At 42.4% G+C, this 19847-nt stretch overlaps 1 protein-coding gene across 2 annotated transcripts in view; it reads right to left on the minus strand.

Annotated features, from left to right (window-relative positions):
* Nucleotides 1-4980: 4980 nt before the first annotated feature.
* MSANTD1 (Myb/SANT DNA binding domain containing 1) overlaps nt 4981-19847 on the minus strand; it is a 60003-nt gene continuing 45136 nt past the window's right edge. For both annotated transcript variants that reach the window (XM_024214914.1, XM_024214915.1), the window contains exons 3-4: nt 19293-19577; nt 4981-5827 (exon numbers count right to left, since the gene is read on the minus strand). In XM_024214914.1, the coding sequence (XP_024070682.1) occupies nt 5587-5827; nt 19293-19577 (526 nt within the window). In that variant the 3' untranslated portion in view covers nt 4981-5586. The remainder of the gene's footprint in view (nt 5828-19292; nt 19578-19847) is intronic.

Genomic DNA, 19847 nt, shown 5'->3' on the forward strand with positions numbered 1-19847 from the left:
TGGAGGTAGGCATGAGGCAGGCTCTGTCCCCTCAGGCAGAGCATAATGTTGCAGCCTGCCTGCTTAGTTGTTCCCATTGTTGTTAGTGAATTGTTCCCATCAATTCCCCCAGGAGCATAAAGCAGGTGTAAAAGTTTTAAGGCCCCTTTACATTGCCAGAGTGATGTAAAGGGCCTTATTGTAAATGACAGTGTGACGTTGTGCAGTCTACATGGTTTTATAAAAATATAATAATAAGTCAATATAATGTAACTGGGATAGATTTAGAGAAAATACGGTAATAAGTGATATAATGTAACTGGGATATGCTTCATGCAAAAAGTCTCTTGTAAGGTATCATTACAAAGCTTATAATCTACTGAGTATGATAATCTGCTTTGTATCAATGTACCACTCTTGTATCTAAAACTAGAAATATAAAACATAACTCTGAGGGCCTATTGTAATTATGTAGCGTGTGGGCCATTAAGGATGGTTTGGAATCTTGATGACTCCCATTGTCTGCAGATGGCTGTATTTACCTTTGAGACTTCCTGTATATGTGTGTGCTGGCAAGTGAGTAATGAAGTCTTGCAGTGACATGTGATCATGTCACCTGAACTGGAATCCATCTTTAACCTGGTGCTTTTCCAGTGAGGGGGGGTGGAAACCCAGAGGGACAAAGGATTCCCGCCTTATGCAAAAGATATATAAAGGGGTGGAAGAGAACAGAGAGGGGAGAGGAGCCATCATGGAGAAACCCCTAGCTAACACCTAAGCTGGAACAAGAGCTGTACCAGGGGAAAGAATTGTGCCCAGGCCTGGAAGGTGTCCAGTCTGAGAAAAACTTACTGAAGCATCTCTGAGGGTGAGATTATCTGTATTTAGTTTAATTAGGCATAGATTTGCGCATTTTATTTTATTTTGCTTGTGACTTACTTTGTTCTGTCTGTTACTACTTTGAACCACTTAAATCCTACTGTCTGTATTTAATAAAATCACTTTTTATTTAGTAATTTACTCAGAGTATGTATTAATACCTGGGGGAGCAAACAACTGTGCATATCTCTCTATCTGTGTTATAGAGGGCGAACAATTTATGAGTTTGCCCTGCATAAGCTTTATGCAGGGTAAAACGGATTTATCTGGGTTTAAACCCCATTGGGAGTTGGGCATCTGAGTGCTAAAGACAAGCACACTCCTGTGAGCTGTTTTTGGGTAAACTTGCAGTTTTGGGACAAGTAATTCAGACCCTGGGTCTGGGTTGAAGGGGACTGGAGTGTCTAATTCAGCAAGACGGGGTGCTGGAGTCCTGAGCTGGCAGGGAAAACAGAAGCAGGGGTAGTCTTGGCACATCGGGTGGCAGCTCCCAAGGGGGTTTCTGTGATCCAACCCGTCACAGACAGTATGCATTTATAAGCTTGTGATGCTTTAGTGATTAGAACCGGTCGAAATTTTTGAACTGAAAAATTTTCATATCAAAATGTGCTTCATGAACTGTTTACTACTGACCTTTCTGAAGATGGTCAATAGCCAATATAAATTGTGAGTTTGATGCCCAGGGCCGGCTCTGGCTTTTTCGCCGCCCCAGGCGAAAAAGCCTCCGGCCGCATACCCCTTCCGGGGGGGGGGGCGGCCGAGCCCCGAGGGGAGGGCAGCGAGCCCCGGCAGGGGCTCCGCCCTCCCCCCGGCGCCCGGGGGCGGGGCGCCGGGGGGGGGGGGGGCCGGGGCCCTGGGGGGAGGGCGGCCAGCCCCGGCTGGGGCGCGGCTCCCCCCCTCCCCCCCCCCCCCGGCGGCCAGAGCGTCGGGGGCAGGGCGCCGGGGGGGAGGGCGGCCGGAGCCCTGGGGGGAGGGCGGCGAGCCCCGGCTGGGGCTCGGCTCTCCCCCTCTGGCGGCCAGAGCGCTGGGGGCAGGGCAGCGAGCCCCGGCTGGGGCTCGGCTCTCCCCCCCGGCGGCCAGAGCGCAGGGCGGCGAGCCCCAGCAGGGGCTCGCCGCTCTCCCCCCGGCGGCCGGGGGGAGGGCGGCGAGCCCTGCTGTGGCCCCGCTCTCCCCGGGGGCCGGAGTGCTGCGCCGCCGCCCCCTCCAGGTGCCGCCCCAAGCACCAGCTTGGGTGCCTGGTGCCTGGAGCCGGCCCTGTTGATGCCTCAGCCCTCACTTGCCTATGATATGCATACTGAGCATATGGTTGCTTATATTTATTGACTAATAACTAGAAATAAATGGTCAAACCTAGCTACACTACTATTAGACAAAGGGGTCTGGGGATTTCCTCCAATGCTCCCCACTGCCATTCTCCATCCAGGGTATTGAAGCTTAAATATATTATCAAAATAATTGAAACTGGCGTGATTATCTTGTGTTATTTTGACAAATAAAATATGCAGAATTTTGCAGAATTTAAAAATATTGTGCACAGAATTTTTAATTGTTTGCCCAGAATTCCCCCAGGAGTACTACAGCAGAGACAGACTCTAGCAGCGGGGAACTGCCAGATCCTCTTCCTGCTGTGAGTGTTTTCCTGTGGCAGAGGCTCTAGCAAAAGGGAGGTAGCTGGAATAATATACTGCTAAAAATAGCAATGTATTTCTAGTTTCTCTGTATTTAACATGGGTATATGAACAATAGTTTCCTTATATTTAACCTGTGTACATGATCAATATTATCTACATCACAGAGGTGTTCTGAGGGTTAAATTAAATGTCAAGTGCCTTGAAATGCTTGGATGACAAGCACTATTATGCAAAAAGAACAGGAGTACTTGTAGCACCTTAGAGACTAACAAATTTATTTGAGCATAAGCTTTCGTGGGCTACAGTCTACTTCTTCGGATGCATAGAATGGAACACACAGACAGAAGATATTTATACATACAGATGGTATGTATAAATATACATATATATTTATACATATACGATGGTGATATAAACACCACCCTATACCGGAAACCTACTGACCGCTATACTTACCTACATGCCTCCAGCTTTCATCCAGGACACACCACACGATCCATTGTCTACAGCCAAGCTCTAAGATACAACCGCATTTGTTCCAATCCCTCTGATAGAGATAAACACCTACAAGATCTCTATCAAGCATTCTTAAAACTACAGTACCCACCTGCTGAAGTGAAAAAACAGATTGACAGAGCCAAAAGAGTACCCAGAAGTCACCTACTACAGGACAGGCCCAACAAAGAAAATAACAGAATGCCACTTGCCGTCATCTTCAGCCCCCAACTAAAACCTCTCCAGCGCATCATCAAAGATCTACAACCTATCCTGAAAGATTATCCCTCACTCTCACAGATCTTGGGAGACAGGCCAGTCCTCGCTTACAGACAGCCAGTCCTCGCTTACAGACAGCTTACAGAATCTAATACTCACCAGCAACCGCACACCATACAACATAAACACTAACCTATCCTTGCAACAAAGCCCGATGCCAACTCTGTCCACATATCTATTCAAGTGACACCATCATAGGACCTAATCACATCAGCCACGCCATCAGGGGCTCGTTCACCTGCACATCTACCAACGTGATATATGTCATCATGTGCCAGCAATACCCCTCTGCCATATACATTGGCCAAACTGGACAATCTCTACGCAAAAGAATAAATGGACACAAATCTGACATCAGGAATCATAATATTCAAAAACCAGTGGGAGAACACTTCAACCTCTCTAACCACTCAGTGACAGACTTGAAGGTGGCAATTTTGCAACAAAAAAACTTCACAAACAGACTTCAAAGAGAGACTGCTGAACTTGAATTAATATACAAATTAGATACAATTAACTTAGGTTTAAACAGAGACTGGGAATGGTTGGGTCATTACACTAATTGAATCTATTTCCCCATGTTAAGTTATCCTCACACCTTCTATGGGTCATCTCGATTATCACTTCAAAAGTTTTTTTTCTCCTGCTGATGACAGTTCATCTCAATTGATTGGCCTCTTACAGTTGGTATGGCTACTTCCACCTTTTCATGTTCTCTGTATGTATAAATATCTTCTTTCTGTGTGTTCCATTCTATGCATCCGATGAAGTAGGCTGTAGCCCACGAAGGTTTATGCTCAAATAAATTTGTTAGTGTCTAAGGTGCCACAAGTACTCCTGTTCTTTTTGCGGATACAGACTAACCCAGCTGCTACTCTGAAACCAAGTACTATTATATATATGCAAAGCACTATTTGAGAATTCTGGTCTGTAGCCACTAATAAGAATATTCTCTTATGATTGAGTCTAATCAGCCCTTAGATGGGCAACTCTTGCTTCACAAATACAGCAGGAGCAGCGTTAACCTGACAGTAGAAATATTTGTTTCTCAAAGAGATAGCACATCAGCAGTTCAGTTAATCTAGATCTGAGTTATTTGTTCAAGGTGATTTTTAATGAAATACTCTATAAATAAAGACAATAATGCTGCTAGTACTTCATCTTGATGACTTCTATACCATCCTTTAAGGTTTCAGCTGCCTCTTGTGGTATATTAATGTTGACCACCCTCCCTTCATTTAAACTACTCCTTATAACGTACTACTTCCATGTACTATATAAAAATTATTTCACCAACAAGAGAGATTGTTCTGGAAAAGTGTTATTAAAAATAAATGTTCTGCACACTTTGAGATAGCCATATATTTGGGTCATTCAGGGTATTAGATCTCTGTATTGTGTTTTAGAATGAAAACTCCTTGGGGCAGTAGCAATATCTTCCACTATTTTGCACTATCCCAAGCACACTATCTGCCCAGCAAATAATAAATAAGGTTATCTTTGTCTTTATTTCACTTGAGGGAGATTTTATATATATACTGTATATATAGTATACACGCTGTACAATATGTTTCTTTTATGATAGAGAATAAACAGTTTTCTAATTGTTCGTTGATCATAAAGTCAACAGATTCCAGTTAAAAATGAAAAAAATTATACATTTAATATCAAAAGCAACTTCAAGTACTTTCAATACAGTTTAGTATTCAGTATATAGTTTTTATTTTTTTTTATCAAAAGTGTATTTGGGTAGATATTTAATATTTCATTTTTGAGCATTATTCATTTTTGCATGGAATTTAAAATGACATGTGTTTGGTGATCTTAACTAGTTCTTCATAAGAATCATAGTTCACACCACACAACCACTGCATGTGTTTCAAAACTGAGTCTGGCTTGGACAAAGTCAGAAATGCAGTGAATGTGTCTGGAAAATACACTACTGTATTCTCCCACAGTAGGTCAGGTTGCAGACCTTGGTATGAAGCAGTCCACAACACTGCTGCTTGTAAAAGAATACCTGACCTTAGCATAAATAGTACAGTAAATTTCATTTCCCAGAGCTACTCGTCCCTTAACCATTCAGTACAAAAATAGTTACAATTAGGTATATATTGCACCAATTTCCTCATTGTTATTACTTAACTCCACAAGATCCTGGATAGCTCTCACCCTGCATTAACTGTTCTCTTTGTTTCACTAGGATTACACTAAGATTTTAGAAAACATGGGAAAAGGGCAACAGACACACACATAAGGTGTGTGATAGTGGATTTCTATAACATTGTTAAATAGTGTAGTTAAGCAGCATTCACAAAGGAAACTACACATTAGACTTGGAGATCATTTTCTCCAGTAGGTTCATCATTCTCTCCTGTAGCTGCAGGCTTTGAACTTGAATGATGTTTTGCTGATCCAGGATCCTGCGCACCTCCCTACAGGTTTCTTCCATAGCTCTGCTTAACTTCTTTTGTTCTTCCAACATGGCTTCCATTAGTTTTAGTTTCTTCTTTTGGAAACTACAGCTTTGAAGCTTTCTTTTCTTAACTGGTCTTTCTTCAGCTCTGAAATACAAATATTTTTTCAACATTAAATTCATACAACTGTTAAACTATATCTGGGGCCTAAAATTCTATAGCCCTTTCTTGATCAAGTTATGTCTACTAGGGCTGATAAAAACCAACTTTATCCTACCATAGCTTTAAGAAAGTGCATTTTTACAGTTATATCATTTAGAAAAAGTTACTACTGAGCTTCTGGAAAAGACCCAGGAATTTCCTTGTTTTTAACAAGGGTTTAACTTTACATAATGCAAGGCAGAATATTAGCCTTTTATCCAGATATTTCTTACCCTTTAAGCACCAAAGTTTTATTGTGAGAGGTTGGTTGCTGTCTTTGAAGAACTCATCTTGTTAAAAATATATTTATCCTGGACTTGGAATTCTAACTCAATAGCTGCAGTAAACATCTCATCACAAGGCACTGCTACTTTAGGGCAAGATTGTAGCCCACTGTTACAGATCCTGCAGAGCTCTGCACCAATAAGGCTGTTCCCACTGTGGTGTAAGCCAAATCTCAAATCGTGCCCTTGCGGTACTCTCCGTGTGTCCCTCAATCAGTCTTTAAATTGTTGCCTGTAGTTTTCCCAGAAATCCACCACCATATGGGGAGGTGTGTGGTAAGAGAAATTAAATACTACTAGACAAAATAAAGTTCTTCAGAAAATCAAATAGACTATTTCTGATCTTTGGAGAAAAATCTATGAGTTAAGTCAACTCAGAGGCTACATAGGTGGATAAGACTACACATCCAGTCATGTTATAAACTAGCTGATGTTCCTCTGCCTGGACGTGTCAGAGCTCCCTCAACTAGGGAGATAACATCTTTAATAGCATGCACCTGCTGTATGTCCTTATCTGAAATCTGTAGGACTGTTACTTTTTTTTTTTTTTATTTTATTTCTGGGTGGGGGGGTTGTGTGTCACACCTTCACGAATCACTATTTGCTCAATGGTGTATCAAGAGCAGTTTCTAGGTTTTGGAATATAGTGTTCAAATTGTTAATCAATTAGCAATGGTCCCCCTTCAGTGCACCACCTCTGGATGGTCAGTGCTAGTCAGTCTTCTACACTGGGGCTTTGCGGCAGCAATGGTAATGAAGAAGAAAGGGGGGTTACAGACAAACAGTAACTCTTGTTCCCCAAATGTATTGCCGCCAAAGAACCACACTGACCTTCCCCCTTGTTCATTCTCCTTCAGAACCTACCTGTAAAAAGGTGCTTCAAGAAGTGGAGAAAAATTGGGAGACTTAAGGGGGGGAATGAAAGGGGTATTTGTATCCTCAGTGTATGGAAAATAGGGATCAAGACAATTGTGTGTGCCTCTCAACTGCCAATCACTGCTCAAAAGGTTTCTGTGACCATGTGGCTAAGCACAAATCTCCTAGCATGTGGCTCTGTAGAGGCAATACAGTTGGAGAACAAGAGCAACTGCTGGTATGATGATCTGGAAGGAAATAGAGAAAATAATTGCTGATAAAATTTGGAGATGATGATTGGCAGAATAGTAAATAATGATGAGGACAGGGCAGTCATTTAGAGTGATCTGTTCTCCTAGTAAGGTAGGCCCAATCAAACAAAATGTGTTTTAATACAGCCAAATGCAAGGTCAGACATCTAGGAATGAAGAATGCACTACATAATAGGGGTCTGAATCCTGGAAAACAGTGACTGAAATAGATTTAGGTTTCATAGTGGACAAACTCCTCAACATGAGTTCCAAAGATGATGCTGTGGCAAAAAATGGCTAATGCATTGGATGTATTAACAGGGGAGTAGTGAGTAGGAAGGTGATTTTACTTGTGTGTATGGCATTGGTGAGACCCGTACTAGAATATTGTGTTCATTTTTGGTGTGCACATTTTTTAAAAGATGCTGAAAAATTGGAGAGGGTAAAGAGAGGAGCCAGAAAAATTATTTGTGGGCTGGAGAAAATGCCTAAAAGAGCTACATCTTGTTAGTTTATCAAAAGGAAGATAAAGAGGTGACTTGATCCTGATGAATAAGTACCTTCAAGGAGAGAAAATACTGGGCACTAAAGGGCTCTTTGGTCTAGTGCAGAAAGGCATAACAAGAACCAGTGGCTGGAAGTTAAAGCCAGGCAAATTCAGAATAAAAATATTTGTTATTAATCATTGGAACGGACTACCAGGAAAATGGTGGATTATCTATCTCTTGATGTCTTCAAATCAAGACTGAACACCTTTCTGGAATACATGATTTAGATAAAAACAAGTAATTGGGCTCAGTACTGGAATAACTGAGTGAAATTATATGGTCTGGGTTATACAATAGGTCAGACTAGATGATATAATGACCCCTCCTGGTGTTAAAATCTATTAATCTATTAAATAGTTCCTTCCTAACCCCCTCCCAATACGAGAGAAATGGCAATATAGATGGCATCTCAGTGACATAAACAAGTCTATAAATTGTGTTTTGTCACTATTTTAACAATTAACAGTCAGGCATATAAATTCTTCCTCAGAGAGAAAATATGTTTTCAATCAGATAAAATCTATTTATAGTGTAGTTGGCAGTTTGATTTTTTTGGGGAGGGAGGGGGTCAGTAGAATACACTATTACATAAGGCTGTCAGATGTTTTATGGTTATTGCAATATAATGCAAGTTCTGTTAGTTCCCGAGAGCAAGACTCAAATAACAATAGGTGCCCCATTAAAAGAAAACAGAGATTCCAAATATTTATCTCATCTACAAAGTACTAGAAAATTCATTTGTTCTCGTTAGTCACATTACAGCTCAGCAGCAAAATGTAAGATTTTTTTTACAAGAGGGTCTCAGACTCTAAGGAATTCAAACAAAATGCACACATCTAGCTTAAACTATTTTTTGCTTTTAAAAAGAGAATATATATTTGTACTGATCAAAATGTAAATCTTGGCACTTTTTCTAATATTATGAGAGTTGAATATTAAATCCAGTATTTTAAAAGATTGTCATAAGATAGACAACTGCCTTCTGCTGCATTAAAGGATATTTGGGAAGCTGACAATGCTGCCACACAAAAGCTATTTTTGAGAACTTAAAAGTTTTCAAAGGTTTAAAGGTTTAAAAAACACCTGTTTGAAATTTTTTACTCATTTATTGTTGCAAGTTACACTTAAGATAACTATACCCAAAAAAGAGAAAATTATTTTCAGTTTACTTTGTGCATTTGACAGCTCTGTGTATAGTTTCACTATAGTTAGTTTTTCCTGCTTCTGTGTGTTTCAGAAACCAACAGGAGAGAGAGAAACATTTAAAAAATAGAAACATACAGGGATAAAAATACCAAAGTTGATGGGAGGACTTAGGGACGGACGCAAGCTATTTTTCACTCAAGGACCCAATATTGCTTTTAATTCATTTTTAAAAAACTAAATAGATTAAGACGACATTGTCCCTTTAGTGAAAAGGACATACGAAAAATCAGAATGGATCCAAATTCTATAGTTAATTCTTCTCTCCCTTGCTGCTCATTCCCAACTGTTGCTGATATATAGGATGATATGTTAATTCCTCAAGACAAAATCACTTCTTAGCTCAGTATTTTCCATACTACCGCTAAAACAAATAGCTTCTCTCTCAACATGGCAACTGCCAGTGACTTTAATCCAGCAGTTATCATTAGCAGCATTTCATGTCAGTCAAAATATAAGAATCTCCACCCTTCTCAATTTAAATTATTATCAAGAGAATTGATAGAATGGTAGGATTCAGGCTTCTCTAAAGAGGTCAATCTATATAGCTTTAAAAAAAAATACCTTATGACAATAACAACTCCCTCTTTTTATCCCCTTCCAGAGATAGGCACCATTTATACTGCAGGTTTGTGTCATCTTTGGTCATGAAGGACAACAACTGCATGTACAAGCAGGCCATGTCACTCATCTGACACAGTTATTCAAAACCATCAAGTTGTGTCTACAGAGCAACTTTTTTTCACAGCGCAACTGTGTCCAACTTGTGCACATCCACATCTACGATGTTTGTTTAAATGGGGTCTGTAATACTGCATTGTGGGGAAATCTGGGTAGCCCTCTTATACTACTGCAGCAGGGGATAGAGTGTCCAGAAGGCATGCACATTAGTACTATAGGGAGTAATATATTTGGGAGGTCCTATCACCCAGATTGGTGGGAGAAAGTAAGACGAGCCAACATAGTCAAATAGCCACAGTTACAGGAAGACTATAAGCCTAGGCTGATGGCAAAAGCAAAACATGGTTAACTGCCATATGGACATCCAGCGCATTTATAGCTACCTATGTAATTAACTGGTTACATACCCTTTGAAATTAGAATAATTTGGACTGCACACAGTCCTTGGAGTTTAACAACTGGGTAAGCACAGCTTAAATTGTTTTTAACTGAACCAGATTCTAACACTATTTGGCCAACTAGTGAGAACGAAATCAAATCATTTAGAAGTGAGTTCAAAACACATTTTAACGTAGGTCTCTTAGCTAGAGCACAGCTTTTAACACCTCCACACTTGCTGGCCAAACTGTTTTAACCCCTTTTACAGAGTGTAAACCTGTGGTAAGGCCTGTATAAATCAGGACAACCGAAACCTTTTCTTACCATTTTTGGCCTGACCACACTACAATGAAACTTAGCTAGTGCTTTCATGCAACTTGTCACAAGGTTTTCCTAATCAGTTGGAACAAGAACTGTTATGAACCTGCTATTATACCACATGCCACAGATAACTTAGGACTGCATCTACATTTGCAAATTTTATGGACAAAATTCACTACTGGTGCAGCTCTACTAGTAGTAGCAATAGTAGAAACTGTAGTTACCAGTGTATCATGAAATCTTGCTTTGAGTGACCTTTTCTACACAAACTATTTAGAGAAATCTTCCACTATTGCACTGGAGCGAATATAAAACAGCCACCAGTATTCTCACTGCAAGGGATGGGTTCTTCAGTCCCCCAGACTGTAGGAGGCAGATGTTTTGATTGGCTGGGTTGACCCTCCGGATAATTCCTCCCACTGAAGATCCCCTCCAGAATTTTCTCTGCCTCCAAAGGTAAAGTAGCCTAGGAGTCAGGTCCTCTGTAGACTGTCCATAACCTGATTAATCGTTTCTTCTTTTTCCTTTTTGTTTTAGGGTCTCTTTCCTTCAGCTCTCCACTCTTTTAGTTTGGAGTTACTAGCTTTTTAAAGGTCATTTAAATTTACTCTACAGGGTTCTGGGCATTTGTGGCTTTTTACCAAGCGCCTCCTCTCAAATTAGCTCCTGGCAATGGATGAAAAAGCAAAAAAGAAGGGAAAGGGCAGGGTCAGTACCCTGTGCTCAGCACCCTTGGCCAAGTATATTAAAAGGGAAAGTGTTCATTTTTGCACCCTCAACCTTGGTGATACCATGATTAGAAAGCAGGCCACCAGCCCACCCCAACAGGATAGCATGGTGGCAGCTGTGGACAGACGAGTGGTCCAGAAAGACAAAACATTGACAAAAGTGCCCTGGCCACCAGGGGCTCACTCCATGGCCACTGATGCAGACTGGCTGCATCACCAGATGTCCCATTCCAGGAGGACAGACTATGGAGGATCCAGGAGCTCCAGCCAACAGAACTGGCTCAGGGTAACTCCTTGGGGCTCCAGTCACCCCTCCAGCAGACAAAGCACCATGACAAGGGGCAGCGCATATAGCCAGGGACCTGCCACAGGCCGTGCTGCACCCCCTCTGACCCTCAGGGGTAACGAGAACCAACAGTATCACAGAGAAACCAGTATTCCACCACTGCCCCTTCCTCCCTTTACAGGGAGGGGGTTGATGTGGCCATTTTGGAGCCAGGCAGCTATTTTAGAACAGGCTTTTGGCAGAGCCTCAGCAGCAGCCATCTTAGGGCCCTCATCCCACAGAAGAAACGGGCACAGAAGGAGACAAACATACAGGCCACTCTTCATCCATTTCCCCATCCTTCTCCCTGGTGTCCAGGTGGTGGAAAAAAGGGACCAGAAAGCAGATAATAAAGAATCTGAGGTGAAGGAAATCCAAGATGATCACCAGGAACTCTTTTTCCCTGGACAGTTTTATAAGTCTATTCTGAGAAAAGCAATTGCCTTATTGGTTATCTTCCTTGATAGTCAGCCAAAAAGGAGGATGAGGAGGATGTCAAAGAGTCAAAATACCCATAAATAATTTCCAGTGAACTCTACAACTGACACTTACATTCTCATCCTGGCCTTACACTTTAAGGTCGTAAAAGCGGAACGGGAAAACCTGGCTAAGTCAAAGAGTCTGACAAAAAGAGCAAAAATCTATAACTTCCACCAGTCAAAAAAAGTGTTCTTGGTGGTTTTACCTAAAATGGACGGAGTCGTGTCAACTCTCATCAAGGACACTGTCCTCCCCACCGAAGGGGGCTTCCTGCTGACAGAAGGTGGAATCAGTTGTCTGCAGAGGCTATGAAGTGGCTTCAGCACCACTTAGTGCCTCAGCAACAGCCACCTATTTTTGCCAAAGCAGTTCTTGCTTATATTGAATCCTCTCAGACATTCCCAAAAAAGTGAAAAGATCCAAAGGATTGGGCTCCTCAAAGAAAATCTCTAATATATGCTCTGCTTTCAGATGCTTTCAGGTTCTCCGCCTGATCAATGGTGTCCAATGCAGTGGCAAGAGGGTGTATTTGGCCACTGACATGGAAGGCAGCTATTTCCACAGAACAGGTTTCGGTTTTCATGTCCTCGGGGGAAAACTTTGTCAGGGAACCAATAGAAAGACCTGCTCCAAATCACAGGACAAACCAAAAAAATCTGTCTCCTCCTCCTCTCCTCATATTGAGCTCCCCTAACAAACTCAGAAGAGTTTTTAACCTGTCTTTTCACTCTAGGCAGCCCATTCAAGGTTATAGAGCTTCATACAGATATGGTTGGAGACACAACAGATTATCTAAGAATAGTTGGGGGAAAGCCAGCTCCAATAAATTTTGACACACCTTCTCCACGAATGCTCTTAAGAATAATCAATGGCTCCACAACCTTCCCCTGTGAGGCCATCTATCTCTTTTTGTTCTCACCTGGTTTGCCTCCACCACAGACAAATGTGGGAGAGACATCATTTCCAGGGTTATGCCGTAGAACTTAGAAGGACCTTCTGCCCCAAAATTCTTCTCTCTCAATAATCAAGAAGCTGTTCTAGATTTAAAGACTCAACAAGTCAATTCACTCTCACAAGTCCAAAAGGAGACCGCTTAATCCACCCTGGCACCCATCACACTGGGGAATTTCCTAACCTCCATGGACTTGATGTGCACATATCTCCTCACCCCCATCTTTCCAACCCACAGACAGTACCTCCAATTTGCATAGTACACTCTGCACATGCCATACAATGCCCTTCTTTTTGGCATGCCACCATCCCTACAGTATTCAGAAGGGTCCTGCTGGTAATAGTGGCATCCCTACATTTTGATGTTATCCTGTAAGAGTCCCTTCCCTACAGAAGTCAGTCAGGGATGCTCAATTGACAGTACATACCTTTCAACAGCATGGGTTTATAATCAATCCAAAGAAAAGCCAGTTCATCCCTACACAGACCATAGAATACCTAGGGGTTTTACTGAACACCACACTCCACACTCTGGGCTTTCCTCTCCAGAGACAGGCAGGCATGGATTATGGAGCAAACATACAAGATCCTTCACAGCCCACACTCCTGCATGAAGGACTTACTACTACATAGTACTATATTCGTTTTCGTGCTATACCTACCCTCATGGGCAAATTTTCATTTCAATTGTTTACACTACTACATATTGAGCTCCCCTACTCTCTGTAAGACTTCCTTCCACAGCAAATGGTCCCTCAGATGGTGGTTACATCCGAAGAGGGACACCATAATGATGGATGCTAGTTTGAGGGGATGGGAGTTCACAGAACCCAACACATAGTACAAGGTCAGGGACAGAATCTCATTATACAATTAATCATTTGGAACTGCGAGTGATTTGTCTAGCCCTTTCGGCACTCCTTCCCACTTTAAACTCCAGACACATACTTGTATTCACAGACAATACCACTGCCATGACATACATGAATGGACAAGGGGGCACACAGTCATGCTTGTTACAAACGAAAACCATAACCTTTTTCAGTTAGGCTGAGAGAAACATTGTCAGTTCGAACCATGCATATCAAAGGGAAACTGAATTCCATGGAAGATACCTCAGCCACAGAAGAGCAGTCCAAGGGGTGTGATGTCTCCACCAGAGGGAGGTCAACCACATATTCCAGACTTTTGGGAAACTAATATGGGATTTCTTTGCATCCAGCTCCAACACCAATACAAATAACTTCTAAAGCAGGAGCAGAGATCTTTCGGCCAGGAGAATTGACATCTTCTCCCACATGTGGCCAAAGGCTCTTCTATTTGCATTCCCTCTTTTTCCCATGATAACACGCAAGATCCAACAGTCGCAGCAACAGCAAGCTACAATGATTTTGACCAGCCCTGGCCCAGACAACCTTGTTTTTTCAGACCTGTCTGCAGCCCCACCACTACCACTACAATTCACTCTGGATTTACTATCACAGGGCAATCTGTTCCATGGCAACCTAGCATCTCAGAATCTGACTGCCTGATTACTGAGCAGTCATATTAAAAAACAGTGCAGAGGCACCGCTATTGTCTTCAACAGCAGCAGCAATATTGTCCTCAGTGCCCATTTGGTCAGCCTTTTCCTCCTCCAAGGCACCAAACTACCCCAGAAAGAGAGAGATCAGAAATCAGTTGGGCTTGGGGTTCGGCCAGTCCACATGACTTCCCCTGGCACCCTTCAAGCATGCATTTTGACTCCTTGGTCTAGAACACTGTTCCAGTCATTGCTCCTCCCTTCTCATCTCTCCCCACTGGGACAAGCTGGCGCACGTTCACAATGCTTAGGGCTCGATCACCACTGACAGCTGGTTCCTAAGCACCATCAGATTGGGTTATGCCAAGTTCCTCTCCACACCTGCTTCCCCTCCCTCTTCAGGAGCCCCCTGGATACTGTTCCTTGAGCAGGTCCGTTTTCTGCTGGCTTTGGGAGCAGTGGAGGAGGTTCCACCAGAACACCGGGTGTCATGGCTTCTACTCCTGATACCCAAAGGCAAGGGAAGGGTAATACCCATCCTTGACCTTCACAGCAAATATATCAGGTACACGAAGTTCCCAATGGTCACTCTATCGACTGTTCTTCCTGCATTGCCTCAGAATGACTGGTTTGCTGCTCTGGACCTTCAGGACAACTACTTTCATGTCATGATTTTGCTGAGCCACAGAAAGTTCTTTTGATTCGTTGTGGCAGAACACCACTTTGAGTACACAGTGCTTCCATTCGGCCTCTCTTCAGCCCCCAGGTTTTTACTGAATGCACGGTTGTTGTTGTTATGGCATATCTCAGGAAGAAGGGAATTCACATCTGGACAACTGGTTACTGAGAGACAAATCCAGAGACAAAGTTCTTACTCATGTTGGCACCACACTATGCTTTCTCGACCATCTGGGTCTCAATCCTGAACACCAGAAAGTCAACCTTAGCCTACACTCAAAAATTGAGTTTATTGGGGCCCTGTTAGAGTCCACGACATCTAGAACATTTTTGCCCACCAACCATTGTCAGAGAATTCATCATCTTTGCCTTAGTCTGCAGTCTTAGCCTTCCATGACAGTTTGGACCACATGTCTGCTTTCATGCAGGTGATCCAGTTTGCAAGGTTGCATCTTTGCCCCCTTCAAATGTGGCTGAGGACAGTCTACCTTCCTACTTTTCATCCCCTAGACTAACTGGTTCATCTTCCTTCACTGGTCCTGGACTCCTTGCCATTGTGGATGCGTCCAGAGAAGGTTTGCCAAGGCATTCCCTTTGTCCTGCCCTTGCCAACCAAGTCACTTATTACCGATGCCTCCCTGATGGATTGTGGGGTGCACCTGGGGTCACTGAAAGTACAGGGACTGTGATTGGAGCAGGAGGCCTCAGATACATCCAAACTGTGCTGGAGCTTTGGACCATCTACAATGCGTGTCAAGCTTTTTGGTACTATGTCACAGATTCAAGTGGTTCACATACTTACTGACAATACCACCACGATGTAATATGTGAACCAACAAACAAAGGGGAGCACACTCTGGGTTGCTATGCCTAGAGGCGATCAGGCTGTGGCAGTTCTGCATCAAGGAGAATATTGCTCTGATAAGTATCAGAGGGGTAGCCATGTTAGTCTGGGTCTGTAAAAAGCCACAGAGAGTCCTGTGGCACCTTTAAGACTAACAGATGTATTGGAGCATAAGCTTTCGTGGGTGACTGCCCACTTCGTCAGATGCGTTGCTCTGATAGCCATTCACTTGCCTGGGGTTCAGAATTATCTCGTAGACCATCTCAACAGGTATTTTTCCCTGAGTCACGAATGGTCCCTGAAGACAAATGACCTTTGGGTCATCTTCACTGCTTGGGGCATCCCAATGATCAACCCGTTTGCTACAAGGGACAACAGGAAACGTCATCGGTTCTGCTCTTAAGAGGGCCTCAAGTACAGGCTCCCTGTCTGATGCTTTCCACCTCATCTGGCAGTTGGCTGTCCTGTATGCCTTTCCCCCAATCCTGATCATACCTCAGATCATCCTCAAGCTCAAGGCAGATCGGGCCATGCTCATTCTCATCGCCCCAACATGGCCAAGACAGTGCTGGTTGTCCGACCTTTTCGCACTCTATTCAGCCTTCCATACCGCTTCCTCCCCATCCCAACTTACTCACTCAGAACCAACGCACACCTTGCATCCTGCACTCAGCTCCCTGCATCTCACAGTGTGTCTGCTGTATGGCTGAATGAGAAGGAAGAGCAGTGTTTGGCAGCTGTCCAACAGGTCCTCCTTAACAGTAGAAAAGCATCCACTAGGATGGCCTATCCAGCTAAATGGAAATGATTTTCTGTGTGGTCATTAAGCCCCTGATGGCTTGTCCCTTTCTGTTTTGTGTCAGAAAACTGCATTCCTGGAAGCGATAACCTCTGCAAGGAGAGTGTGAGAGCTGCAGGCTCTTATAGCAGAGCCTCCTTATACACAATTTTCCAAAGACAAGGTGACTCTATGATCCACTCACAATTTTTGTCTAAAGTGGTCTCTCAGTTTCATTTGAACCACATGGTATATTTACCTGTGTTCTCTTCTAAGCCGCACTCATCTCTGGAGGAGCAGCATCTCCATACCTTAGATGTCCAGATGGACATCTTTTATCTGGACAGGACTAGACCGTTTCATGCTTTACCTCATTTGTTTGGGTCATGTGCAGATCGCATGAAGGGTCATGTGGTCTCTTTGTAGATGATCTCCAAATGGATAACATCCTGCGTCAAAAATGCATATGAAATAGCCTCGGCTATGCTCCCTCAGCAGATGTGAGTTCATTCTACGAGGGCGCAAGGAACATCCATAGCATACCTCAGTGACATTTCCATATTTTGACATTTGCAGGGCTGCTGTGTGGTCATTGATACATACATTCACAAACCATTACGCCATAACCACATCTTCCAGGGCGGACGCAAGCTTTAGTACCGTGGGCCCGCAGTCCTTATTTAGGTAGACTACGAGCGCTATTTCCTGGCGAGGGATACTTCTTGTGAGTCACCTAAGTGGAATACACGTCTGCATCTACTTGAAGAAGAAACAACTTGTTACTTACTGTAACGTGTTCTTTGAATCCAATATGTATTCCACAACCCACCCTCCATCCCCTCTGCATTGGACTCTTGTGTCCGGGCGTTTGGTGAGAAGGAACTGAGGGAGGGGCATGGCGGCACTACATCACATAGCCAAAGGAGGAGTTATGGCCACAAGATGCAAGTGCCGCCCCTCTATGGGTACTGCTAGGCAAATTTATCCTGCTCCAATGTGCTGGTCAAGCACATACCTAAGTGGAATACATGTTGGCATCATATCTCAAAGAACCATAGTTTCAATAAGTAACCATTTCTTTCATGACTCCCTTTCACACAGCTGCATCTTTTACATTATGCTTTTATAACCCACCCAGAAATACTTCTGATGCAAAATGAGGGTCATTCTATTCCCAGATACAAAAGGCTGTAATACCTATCACAAGTATCACTTTTAGCTGCTGGCAGTCCAAGGTGCAAACATCCTGCAGTTTTTCCTCAAGCGAGATGGATGAATACCTTAAACATTTTTTTAAAATACCTTGTTTGTGTTAGCAAATATTCTAGTGATTGCATTTACAGGTAGATGTGTTTGCAGACACAATTCATTTTATGTTATTAAAGAATATTTGCAGAAATCAAATTCTGAGTTTGCAAAAGAAACATAATTCTAGGAGTTATGCTGATCCAGTCAAGAATATCAGACATCAAATACTTACAATGAACTGCTAATTGTACAAGAATGACTTGTAAATTGATATATGGCTACAGACCAAGAGTTATTCACAGACATTACTCTGTAAATACTTGCAAACAGGAAATACATTTAAAATCATCAGCTGCTTGGGGACAGCTAAACTCATTGAAAGAAGTAGTCTCAGCTCTACTCCCTCAGCTCTCAAACTACTCAAACGTAGGCCTGAAAGCCCATTAATCCAGACTAGTTTGTGCGGTTTTGATTCTAGTTCAGCAGTTTCATGATTGCATGATTGATTTGTAATTTTACTGTTATCCATAAAACCTTTGTATTGCACAGACTCATGATAAGGATCTCTACGATGAACTTAATATTTTCTTCTGACAGACAGAAGACTGCAATCGGTTCTTATTTCCACCACATTTTTAGGATGAAAACTGAGAGCAGTGAAGTCTGAAATGTGAGTCGTGTCTACAACACTGCTTTAGGCTGAAATCATGCTGTCCAGGGGATTCAAATGTTATCAACAACGGAAAAGCATGTTTGCATTCCTCATATTATTTAATTATATTTAAAAGTGGCTGCAATGCACTTTAAAAGATGTTTGTTGGAAAACTGAAGCATAACTGATAATTTCATCAAGTCTGAACAAATACTTGATTTGCATTTTTAAAGCATGCGCGCGCTCTCTCTCTCACACACACATTTTAATAATAGTTGAGCCTATTGAAATTTCATACTCATATTGAAGGTAATAGCAATGGCTAGAGCAAGGCAAAATGCAGCTAAGAAACATGTAATAATTCCTACATTGTTATACGTATGCACTGCAGTACTAGTCTGGGCCACTCCTACCTTGGTAGAAATGCTATGCCTCTCATAAGCAGAGGGACCCATGCTAAATGTTGACAATATTGCGTGGCATTTTGTGGTGCTGACGTACCCCATAGACAAAAACGAAACCCTTAGTCTAGCTGTTTAGGTAAAGACCAGCAAACTCATCTCACTTGTGACTTAAGAAAAGCAATGGCAAGAGTGATTAATGTAAACATTCTAGAGTTTTCCAATTACACAACAGAACTAGTCTAATGTGTGAAATATGAGAAAGGAAAATAAAAAATTCCACCTCAACTTATAAGAAAGTAAGCTTGATGAGCTCTCTGAATGTTCATCTTCAAAACATTCTTCCCTTCCTTCATACGTAAACTGGTTATATGGCAAGTACAGAGGTGTAGACTTAGCTGATGGAGACTGCGAGGCCTCAGTCTGTGATGTAGAAGGGCCTGGTTGCTGACTTTCATGCATTTTCACATCACTGTGGTCTGTTACTTTAGACAGGATTCTATCAATGGTTTTGTAATAAGGCCAGTCAGGTGCGACGGTTTCACTATCAGTCATGCATTTTAATTTCCTGTAAAGGCATACAAGAGAAAAGTCTGATAACACAGAAACAAGCATTTCATACAGATCTTAAACCTCTATCTCAAAAATCTGTTTCAGTCACAAAAGATAACACTGATCATTTTACAGGCATACTAAAAATCCTTAATAAGCATAAAATTAGATAGCAGTTTTTGGCCTTTGATATCAAGTGAGATCATCAGTTTATTTTCATGATTTTGTCCAGTGGTGAAAAGGTGCACATTACCCCAAGTTGAGTTCAATATCAGTACTAAAAAAT

The sequence above is a fragment of the Terrapene carolina genome, unplaced genomic scaffold (assembly GCF_002925995.2).
Source record: "Terrapene carolina triunguis isolate 2854851 unplaced genomic scaffold, T_m_triunguis-2.0 Scaffold66, whole genome shotgun sequence".
Lineage (NCBI taxonomy): Eukaryota > Metazoa > Chordata > Testudines > Emydidae > Terrapene > Terrapene triunguis.